The 11,508-nt window shown below is 52.7% G+C and overlaps 1 protein-coding gene across 1 annotated transcript in view; it reads right to left on the bottom strand.

Annotated features, from left to right (window-relative positions):
• Nucleotides 1-3,745: 3,745 nt before the first annotated feature.
• Nucleotides 3,746-11,508, bottom strand: part of ADD2 (adducin 2) — a 44,193-nt gene continuing 36,430 nt past the window's right edge. Inside the window, exon 15 of the mRNA XM_031676512.2 lies at nt 3,746-6,684. Coding sequence (XP_031532372.1) covers nt 6,377-6,684 — 308 coding nt within the window. The 3' untranslated portion in view covers nt 3,746-6,376. The remainder of the gene's footprint in view (nt 6,685-11,508) is intronic.

Raw genomic sequence — 11,508 nt, 5'->3', positions numbered from 1 at the left:
AGTCAGAACGCAATGATTCACATGTCCAGCTTTCCGCGCGTGAGGTGTCCACGAGAAGAGTGTCTCGTGCAGCGGGATGAGCCCTCCTCTGGCTTCTGCTCCCCGTGGGGGCGGGAAGAAGTAGGTGGCCGACAGAGATGGGTCACACACCGGGAAGCCAAGCACGGTAGATTTACTAGGGTAATATCTGCAGGTAGATAACAGCACATACATACAGAAATCCACGGCGGAGATACCACCCGGCACCACAGACACCAAAGCAGCGGCGGGAGGGGGGCTCAGGAAGTGGCTTTGGAAAGTTCTCCTGAAAATCCAAGGGCAGCTTTGGTGCTCAGAGATTCAAACAGAAAACTGTACAAAATCAACCCATAAATATATATATATATATTATATATATATGTGTGTGTGTCTATATATATAAAATTGCAAAATAAAAGCCCAAGAAACTAATCAATCTGCACATCAGTGGCTCAAAAAGTGTTAGCAGAGAGAAAGGCAAAACCATTTGTGGGGAGGATGCATGAATCCAGGGGGCTGGCATTTCAGGAGCAGAAACAGTATTTACATGGAACCCCTATTTGAAACTTCACAATACAAGGGAAAGCTCAACACAGATCATGTATGTACAAGGGAAGACGATTGTCAGACAAAGACATTTCACCGAAACCATCCACAGCTTCAGAGAGCACTGCACAAGTCTACCTAGGCCCTGTGCCACCCATCAGGTGGCCAGGCTCAGACCGTTTCTTTTCCCGGCCCCACCTCTTCCTGGGGGAGGTGGGGACTCAGCGGTGTGGCCCAGATGGCTGGAATTTGAAGGTGGGGCAGAGCCCGTGAAGATTAATCACCCATAATGCAGAACCCATAGGTGTGGGGTGGAGTTGAAATGTGGAGAGGAGTTGCAATGTGGGGATGGGGTCCCCCCAATACATTCCCAATTTATAAGGCCTTTGATGTATTGAAATGGGGCCCCGCGGTCCTTGGTGTAACTGTCTTCCTCCCGATTCACTTTAAAAGAAAAGATCGGGACTTTGAGCTTCTAAAAATTACACGAGATGATCTGCTGGCGGGGAGAAGAGTTTAGGGTTTTTCTGGGCTGGTCCCCTACCACCCCCAAAGCCCTCACAATGCTTTCTTTACTTCCCGAGAGGGGACTGGCCACATCACAGTGGACCTCATCCCGCTGCTTGGAAGCGGTGGGTGAGAGAATCCGTGGGAAAGCTCCAGCACTGTCCCACAACGGGCCCCATTCCAGCGACACCCGAGTCCCTCCCGTGTCAGTAATGGTGACCATTTCTCATCCAAATTCAGGCCCCCGTTTCTCATGATGATGACCCAACTTTGGGGGCAGTCCTGAAGGCAAAAGGGCGCTAGACATCAGTTTGACAAAACCTGACAGCTCCTACGTACAGACCAACGCAAACCTCTGCTTCTGTATTTTTAAGAAAACCCCCACCTGGAGATTCTTCCAAATCATTCCTAAAAAGGGAAGCCTGTCTATATAAAAATGATGAAAGACGCATTCTCCGCGCGAGAGGGACACTGCGCCTGAAATCCTCACAGTGATTCCGGGGTGGCGTGGCTTCTCACTGTGACAGGCTCCAGGGGCTTGGGTGGGCATCGGTGACAGGGCTGTATGCGTGTGCCCTCAGCTTTGGCAAAACGCACGCCACGTCCAAGCGGACAGTCGGCTTAGGCAGCGCTCGGGAACCATCACTCCTGTGTACTGCGCATGTATCTGCATATTGTGGCCCCAGTGGAACTGCCCACAGGTAACTAACCAACGGGTATATGTCATTAGCCAGTGGGGCCTCTGACTCCTCGCCTTAAAGGATCCCTTTCAGAATAATGTGGAGCAGTGGCGATATGATGTCCCATCGGGTTTGGAATTGAGGGGTGCCCTGTCCTGTCCCTGGGGGGGGGGCGGCGTGGAAAGCCTAGATTTATCCCCTCCCTCATTTCCTCTCAGCCTCTTAGAATGTTACCATCTTAGAGAGTTTGCTTCGGCTCAAGTGGTGAGACATAAGGAGACCTCCTTCCTCTACGTTCAGAGGGGCAACTGCAGCTCAGGAGACCAGCCGCCCCGGGGACTGAGGTTGCCCCGCATGAGCACCCCGAGGAAGGCTGTACGTTTTTTCATCTGTGCAAGTGTCAAAAAGCAAATACTCCTGCCTGGATCTAGAACATAAAATTCACACTCGTGCAAAAGATGGTGCAGAGGCTGAGGGGAGGAGGCTCTGTGTACCTCCAGCTCTACGCATACCTCAGTGGAGAAAGCCAAACTTCCTTCTCATCTTTTAGGAGTGGCTTGTGCTGTTGGGCGAATGGTCCTCTCAAATCCACAGCCACCAAAGAAGTGGCCTCCTCGCCCTTCTTCCTGTGTTGATGAGAGCAGTAGCCCTCTGTGATAACAGTGCAGAGTGACATCTGAATGCCACATTCAGGAGTGAGTGACACAGGACTAGGCAGGGAGCAGGATTCCAGGCCCCGCAGACATACCCAGATGCTTTCCAGTGGGGTTCTTCCTGGTCCAGGCGTCTCATCCAAATCTCCCTAAGAACTTTAAAAAGAATTTGTCCGCAGAGGAAGACGTAAGGAAAATCTTACAGCAGTGTTGAGGAAGGTCGTTTTCATCTGCGTATAACCTGCCTGAAGTCGGACAGTGACCTGGGTCACCTGCAGGCCAGGAGGCTCTCAGGGAGCCTGGATCTGGGCTACGGGTTGTCTCTTGCTGGTGCTTTTTGCAAAGTTGGAGGAAAGGTCACGTGGTGTGGATGGTTCTCACGCATCACTGCTGGGTGCCCGCTGCCAGTGCGTGGAGTCACTGGATCCAAGCTTGTCTGTCTGTAACCATCGCTCCCTCTGCCTCCTCACTCCTACCCAGGCCTGTCTTCCCAGGGAAACAAGCTCAGGAACCTCTCCGCTCATCTCAGCAGCTGCAACCGGCAGATTCGTCCACATCTTTGCCTCCCTTTTCTGCGGTGTATTCAAGCTTTACTAGAAACCATCCAGTGGCCTCACAATTCTGAGCTCTCCATATAAACATTTTCTCCAGACAGATACTGGTCAAAGGATTCAGCCAACTTTTATTCTAAGGCTGTGTCCCTTCCTCGCACCCTCAGAGCCTGTGGTCTTGGTGGGATGTCTCCTCTGCCTCAGCAGCGCTCAGCGCATAGCCTCGAGCCTGGAGACACGCCTGCCACCCCCTGCTGGGACACTGGGATGAGACACGGGCAGAACGACTCACCAGGACAGCTCTCCCTGCAACTCTCCACCAAGACAAATAGAACCAGAAACTGCACTACGGATTAGATCCTTGAATAGTCCCCTCTCTTGGTTGAAAATCTCTCCTAAGATGCCTCATCCTGAGAATTTCAAGGGAATGAATTCTGTGCTGGAAGGCTCACTATTTGCTACAAAGGAAAATGCAGCAGAAGGCAGATCACCAACCACGATTCACGTTGCGGAACAGCCTGGTCGCAAGACCTCTTGTGCCTCCAGCGCCGTCCCCTCCACTCAGCCACCAAAGGAGTTCCTCTAAAATGCAACCCGATCGTGATCTACCCTGATCACAAGCCCTCCGCAGCTCCAAACCCTGTATGTGATCAAATCTAGCTCCTCCCCACTTTCTACAACTTTATGGCCCAGCCCCGCCCAGCCCCCCCGCCTCACACATTCTGCCCAGGAGGCACTGAATTACTCAGTGGATGCGTCCTGGCTGTTCACGCTTCAGCGTCTTCACACATGCTCTTCCCTCATCACCAATGTCCTGCTAATCCTCTTGTCCTGGAAAATTCCTCTTTGTTTTGAAAACCAAACTCATCCATCACTCCCTTCAGGAAGGTTTCTCCGGCCTGGAAGATAGTAAATCACTGCTTCCTTTTGTCTCCTCCGCACCCTTGTCCATTGTGTAACGCGTCCTCGTGCCTCCGATAAACTTCCTCCAGGCAGGGACTGCGTCCTGCCTTCAGGAGTGACCCACGACCCAAGCTCATGCCTGGTTTTTAAATGCCTAAGTAATGAACAAATGGGTGGACATAAGGCGGACCCACGGCATGAACTCCTTCAAGGCTCCAGCTTGTTCACCTAAATGTGGCCTCCTTGTTGGAAAAGGAGTAAAGAGAATTATTGGCAGAAAGCAAAGCGCCAATCAACACCGTCTCTGAGCTGCAACCACTCAAACCCCAAAAGCTGCCTCCATGGTTGTCTGCTCCGCCCTTCTCTTCGCATTGCCTGCCGCTGATTTTTCTCATCACAGTGACCCTTTTCTTTTAATGGCAGCATAGTGCTTACTGGATGCTTAACAAATATTGGATCGATGAATGAACATGAAATTGATTTCTTTAAGAAGGCATCAAAGGATTGGCTTTGAAAGGCATTTGCCGTATCACAGACTTCTCTGAGCCCTCGGTGCCCCTGACCATTGGGTGGCCCAGCCCGAGACTTGACTCAGTCAGAAGCGGAGCAGAGAGAGGGGTCTGGGTAGAATTCTGCTGCACACACAACACTGGCTTTTCCTTAGTCAGGTGTCAGTCTCCTTCCTTCTCAAGAGATAGCCCAGCTGTGGGTGGTGTCTCCTGCCCCTGCAGGCTGAAGGCTGTCACCTCTCCTGTCAGAGGTCCCCACTGGCCCTGCCACAGGCCACATTCACTTGACGAGGCAGAACGTGGGTAGCTTCCTCCCTCCACTTCCAGTGCTCACACGATGCAGTGGAGCCCAGTCACAGAAACAGGTCCTGGACTACAACAGCCGCCCCTGGGGATTAAAGTTTTCTGATCATCACAGCTGTTAAGAGCCAAGACTCTGGACTCAGACCCACCTGGGCTCAAATCTAAGCTCTGGAGCTTTCTAGCCAAGTCACTGCAACAAGTCAGTTATCCTTTGGGGGCTCAGTACCCTCACCCATGAGATAGGAATAATCTGACCCACATCACAGAGTTACCTCGAGGGTTAAAGGAATAATGCTTGTGAAGCCTGCACAGTGTGTGTGTGTGGGGGGGTAAGTGCTCAAAGAGGGAAAACTGTGATTAAGAACTTTCAAAAATAGTTTTACAATAATCAGGACAGAAAGGGAAAATACTCTTTGAAGACACTGTGCTTTAAAGGGAACGGATTGTCTACTTTCTAGGAGCCAGTGATGCTCAGGAATCAGGGCCCCAGGGAAGACTATGAAAAGATAGTGATGGCGTTTTAAAACTACATCTGGGGCTATGACAGGCCCCGGGATGGACAAAGGGCGACGGGGCTGGGGACACCCCAGCATTCCTCTGATAGCTGGTCCAGGACAATTGTTTCTGCAGGGCCCATCTCATTCTCCCCTGCTGGACACAGAGTGACTGAGTCAGAACCCAGAGGAGGCCAAGGGTCCAGGGGCCCAGGCTAAGATGCCAGTTCCAGTCTGTGGGCCAGGGCTTCTAGGTTTGAGGGAAGGCCAGGGGAGCCCTGATGCCAGACTGGAGGACGACAGGGACAGCCACGTTGCTCCGAGTGTCAGGCAACCCTAGAAAGGCTGAGCACATTCTGCACTGTTCTGACCCTCCTGTACAACCCAAAGCCAGCAGAGGATCGAGACTTCCCCAAATTTCGGCCCTGAGCAAGAGACACCTTTTTTCTAAGCTAAATTTGGTTTTAGTTTTGAAGTGCCTGAGCTGCACAATTCGAATGGGTCCAGTTCCTGGCTTCTTAGATTGATTAAACCGTCTCCTACCCTATGGGCTGACTTGCTTTGCCCTTGCACCTGCCAACTCCCTACAACTCTTCATTCTAGAGGTTCCACGAAGAAAGCTCAGGGTTAGTGGTTGGGGGAGCACAAGCTAAGCCATCAGCCCTTAGGAACAAGAATTAACTTCTGGTGGAGGGGACGGGACAGGTCAGTTTGGTTACTGTGAGCAGCGGGGCGGTCACCCCATGGAAGAGAGAAGAGAGATTTCTAAATGTAGTGATTGCTCTGTCAGCAGGAGGTTGGGTTCCGGCAAGGAAAAGGACCTTGCTTGGGAAGCCTTGACCTGTCTGATTTGGTCTGAACCGGTGAGAGTTTGTGGCCGACGCTGGCCCCTCGCCCTGGGCTCAGATCGGGGGCAGCATCCTCACAAAGGCGGCCCACAACTAGGCAGTGTTGTGTCGTGGAAAGAGCGCTAGACCTGAATTCCAGTGCCGGCTCTGCCACTCGCTAGCTGTGTGACCTGGGGAAAGTCACCTGGTTTCTGTGGGGCAACCGTAAAATGAGGGGATGGTCGGGCGATCTCTAAGTTTCCCGTCAGAGTGTGATCGGGGGTCCTATTCGACCCCTCCTTGGCCCCGGGCTTCCAGGGACGGAGATGGGAGAAGGGGAGAGGGGAGGGGGAGGATGCGGACGGGAGCCCAAGGGGGCCACGAATCAGGACTCCACTTTCTCCTTCTTTTTGCTCTTCTTCAGGAAGGATGGCGTTCGGAATTTCTTCTTCTTCTTCGAGGGAGACTTGGAAGGCGAGCCCTCTGGGGACATGGGGCCACTGGTGACTGACTCGGTTTTGTCCTTCGAGGTCTCGACGTCCGTGTCGGCGCTGGTGGTCATCTGGCTCAGGCCCTTGCTGAGGATCTCCTCTGCCGTCGGCTCGTCCTCCCGCCCGTTGACCACCACTCCTTCTGGCTGCGTGGTGTCGGGCTCCGCAGGGGCTGGGCTTGTCTCTGTCTTCTTCGCGTCTTCTAGAAAAAGATCCAAAGACAGGACCCATGAGATCTCATTCAAGTGAGAGCTTCTGCCTGGAGCTAACGGAGCCATTTCTAAGCAATACTGTAAAGTCAGTCCTGAGCAGTGGGAGGGGATGCTGGGGTCGTAAGGGGGAGGGGGAGGGGGTTCTGTTCACCTCCTTCCACAGGGCCTGCCCAGCAAACAGCCCATTCGCAGGTTAGTGACTCTGGGCTCTTGTCTACAAATGTGAGCAGGTAACAATGTGCAAACGTGGCATCGCCCGGCGAGGACCGACTGAGAGCTTTCCTAGGCACGGAACGAGGGAGCAGGCTACAGAGACACTGGGGGGTGGGGGGTGGGCATCACGCCCAACTCAGGTGAGGTGTCTGAGAATTGTTGTAACTGGTTCAGTCTCACCAGTAAAAATATGGAAATGACATGTTTTCACACCCATTTCGTTCCCTACACCAGTGAGGAGCTTTTGGAACAATGGAGAGTATCTGGGGCTGGCCGAGGGAGGAGGGAGCTCCCCGAGGGGCGTGGGCCCTGCGCTTCCAAGATGTAAGGATTAACCACAGGGGGAAGAGGCCTGACTGGCTCATTCTAGCAGCAGGGAACCTGTTCAGTTTGCCACCCTGCTCAATCAGGCCAGAAACGAAACCCTCCCCGCCACCCTTTCTCCCCTCTACCGCCCCCTGCTCCACTTCCATGCAAGCACCGAAATGCCCGGGCAGGAGGGCGGAGGGAAAATTATAAAACCATAGACTTTGAGAAGTGGAAAGGGATGTAGAGATTGGCTAGTTTTACAGATGGTTTTACAGATATGAAAACTGGGTAAAACAAAGTGGGCAGACCTCAGCCCCCAGACATCCCAGCTTACGTTCTCTGTACTGTGTGAAACTGAGTGGAGTGTGAGTGTGAATGTGTGTGAGTGTGAGAGGTATCACGTCACAGAGAGGAACCCTGACCCCTTCTGCTAGGAGGGAGTGCGGGTACTGGGGGAAGGTGTGACCGGTGTCACTTACAGAAGGAGTGGGGCAAAACACACACACACACACACACACACATCTTAGGAAAAGGCGGGGGTTCTTGTTGGGGTAAAGACCAGAGAAATGTATGGTTCCATGGAAGATGGGACAGATGGGTAAATCTGGGGACAACAGAATGGGCTAGTTTGACTATCTGGGCAGGCTCTTATAATGAGGTCTTTTGTAACTTCTGAAATTCTCTGGGCAAGTCAAGTCCTCCCCTAGACGGCTCCTGAGGACTGTCCCTCTCTGAGTACCAGAGACCTTGGCCCCCAGCTCCCAGCCTTCCTACTGCCTGGCCTGCATCCAGCCACCATCCAGCTACCAAGTTCTCTAACGCCCTTGACTGCCCTCCCCTCCCCTCTTGCAGTCCCATGGTCATCACTGGCAATACTCTTCAGTGCAGGAGACCAGCCCAGACACGACCTTCTCCCTGACCACTCTCTTCTCTTCACCTGCTCTTTGGCCTCATGAACCCTCTGTTCCCGGGTCCCCTCCTTGCCATCACAGTCTGTTTCCCTCGGTCTGGAAGGCCCTCCTCTCTCTTCTCCGTGTCCCCAACCTTCACTCCACACAGTGAATCAACTTGAGTGGTTCCCCTCCCCGAAAGTCTTTCCTGATCGCATCCCGGCTTCCAGGTAGAATTTGTCACTCCTTCTCCTTCTGCCCCGACTGTATAAATTTCCATCATAGCAGCTGTAAAACAATCACGCTTCCTTTTTCTGCCTATCTCCCTCCTCAAAACTGAAATAAATTAGACAAGACTGTCTAATTATTTATGTAACTGGCTTATAGGAGATAATGTTTGTGGAATCCATGAATGGCTGAATGCATGAGCGAACAAATGAATGTGTGAATGGTTTTATTCTAACCAAGCCAACACCGTACCTCATATCTTCTTTCTTGTCTGTCCCAGCCCGAGCCTTCTATGCTGAACTGGACCCAGACGGTAAACAAACAGCTGGCCTTTGTCCCCTGTTCCCACTCTCCTCCTCCTGGGCGCCTGTAACTCCCATGACCGTGCACCTCAATGCAGACCCTCACTTGAATGACCCATGAGGACGTGTTTCTCAAGCCTCACCCTCTCAGATGACTTTGTTACCTGCCTTCCAGCTCCATGAACACAATTTTGAATTAGAGGGCTCCCTCTTGCTGTCCCACCGCCATTTCCTGCCCCAGTGGTGATGGGTACCCTCACCCCAACAGCATCTTCCACCCACACCCACCCTGCACTCAGCCTCACCCACAGCCTCGGCCCCATCTGTGTGTTGGTTTAGGAGAGCACACCCAGGGTTCTTCTCACCATCCAGAAAGTGAAGCCACCCCGAGCGCACCGTCAGCATCTCAGAGAGCTGCCATGCTGTGACTTGTTTGGGGGAGCAGCAGCAAATGGAAGGTGGGGCAGGGAGGCATCACGGACCCTGGAGTCAGGTTCCAAACTGAGGTCCCCACTCCCTCAGCTGGAGGGGACAGAGGCCACTGGAGGCTGTGGTTGGCCAAGAGGAGGGGCAGCAGGACAGGGCTCTAGAAATAAATCCTTATTGGACCCTAGGAAAGTATCAAGGATCAGCTCTGAGAGCTCAGATCCCTCTTCTGTTAACAGCCCAGGACAGTTAAGGTCAGAATTATGTGGTCTTCAGCTATTAGAAGACCAGGCTGGGAAGGGACCCAGGAGCTAGGGGCAGATGGAAACTCACCGTCCAGCATCCCCTAAGGACCACCAGCTTTCTCTCTTAGATAGGGCACTTGGAATTCTGGGAGTAGGAGACAGGTGTAGGGCAGAGGCTGGAGAAGGGGAAGCTCTGTCCGAGGATGGTGGCCAAAGACACCAAGGATAGTGAAGCAGGGGGAAGGGGAGAGGAGACAGGGAGAATGGGTGGTTTGTGGCAAGACTGAACATGGCAGCCAGGGTCCATTTCCACATCCTTGTGGGCTGGGAGACAAAGGACTGACGGGCTTGCAGAGGCTGGAGGAGGAATAGGGGTGCTTCAGTGGGGAGACGCCGAGCTTGTTTGGGTCCTCTACCTCACCGACTGGATTCTTCACTACTCCTTCTCTGCCTCCAAATACTTGCCTTGCAGTCCTCAAGGTCCACTCCCAGGAACGCCCCCTTCCTGGACCACCCACTCTACTCTTATCTGCCAGTCTAAGCAAACACCTCCCCAAGGTCTGGTTCAAGCCTCTCTTGACATTGACAATGGACTTGCCCTTCTCTAAACCAGCTACCAATATGTTGATTTTATCCTTGCATGTTTCATTCTCTCTCTCTCTCTTTTTTTTTTTAGGAGCCTACACTTGGGTGTGGTCCCTTCCCACAGGGCTGGCCCTGTGGCTCAGAGGATCCAACAGGATGCAGAGGAAGTGCCACTGAGCCAGCCTCAGGCAGGAAAATTAAGAAGACCTAGCAACTTCCGCTTCTGTAGTTTGGGGAGCCCTAAACCACCATGTATGGTGTCCAACTACCTTGATGGAGACACAGATGGAGAGACCACATGGAAAGGATCCAGAATCACATGGATAGAGACAGAGACAGACAAACAGACAGACAAAGAGGCGCAGCCATTCCATTGTCCCAGCTGAGCCCGGCCTTCCAGCTGCCAAGGCACCTGCCAAGGCATCGCATCATCTGGGAAGTCCTAGTTTAGTCAGGCACCCAGATGACTGCAGCCCTAGCTGACATCAGCAGAGCAGAGGAACCATCCAGCTGAGCCAAGTCAACCCACAAGAGAACTAATTTCCATAAAGCCAGTTCTTATTATGCACTAGGATTTAATAATTACCTATGGCTGTGTAACAAACAGCCCCCAAAACTTAGTGGCTTAAAAGAGCAGGTGGGATGTTCTCTCTCACAATCCTGAGAACACAGGATAGAATGAGAACTAATTTATATAAGCGCATTACATGTTCTTTTTATATTTATTAGCTCATTTTATCTTGGTAAAAATGCTGTGAGTTAGGAAAGGCAAGGGTTTGTGTCAGTCCCCCATTCTGTGGTGTTTTAAGCAACTTATTCAAGATGGCTAAATCAGTAAGCAACAGCCGACCATCTGACGTCACACGCAGGGCTATTTCTTTGCAGGCATAGCCAGTGCTCCTCAGGGGTCTCTGGGGGATGGAGTCAGCAGCTAGGGTGGGACAGTCAGGAGCTGGTCAAAGACAAGGTGACGCCAGAGTTGGCCAGATGTGAGGGAAGAGACTGAAAGACTCTTCAGAGAGGCTGATGGGGTCAGAGTCAGGGACACAGATCGGAGTGACACCGAGGTGACTTAACACAAGAGGCTTTGAGAGGGTGGTGACAAATGGTGAAAAAGCCACTTCGGATCTGAGGGGTGAGCTAAATGTGGAAGTGCAGATGCTGCTCGGAGGGTCAGTCCTGTCGCCCCGAGGAGTGGCCACCCCAGACAGCTACCAGCGGTGCTTTATCAGGCGGGGTCTTCTCCAAGGCGGTCCATGCTTCCAAGCTCTGTCTGTGTTATAGGAGGTCTTTCCCAAGAACTCAACCAGGATGTGTTGCTCCACAGAGCGTCGATGTGGACCAGAGAGAAGCAGAACCTGGCTGCCGTGGGAATGGTGTCGGGCGGCGGGGGTGGGGAAGCAGTTATCTCGCCCCTCCCATGCCCCTCTCCATCCTCTGTCCCACTGAATCACAGAGGTCGTTCCCAGGGGCTCCCAAGAGCTGCAGTGGAATTGCCACCCTTTGTCCCACTGCTGCTACAAGCCTCCTCTCCAGCGGGACTGCCTTCCTGCAGTTGGTGTCAGGATGCTGCAGACGGCAGTCAGGCCAGGTGCTCGATGCATCTCGATAAGGCG

Source organism: Vicugna pacos, chromosome 15 (genome assembly GCF_048564905.1).
Source record: "Vicugna pacos chromosome 15, VicPac4, whole genome shotgun sequence".
NCBI lineage: Eukaryota > Metazoa > Chordata > Mammalia > Artiodactyla > Camelidae > Vicugna > Vicugna pacos.
This window is presented reverse-complemented; position numbering and strand designations above follow the sequence as displayed.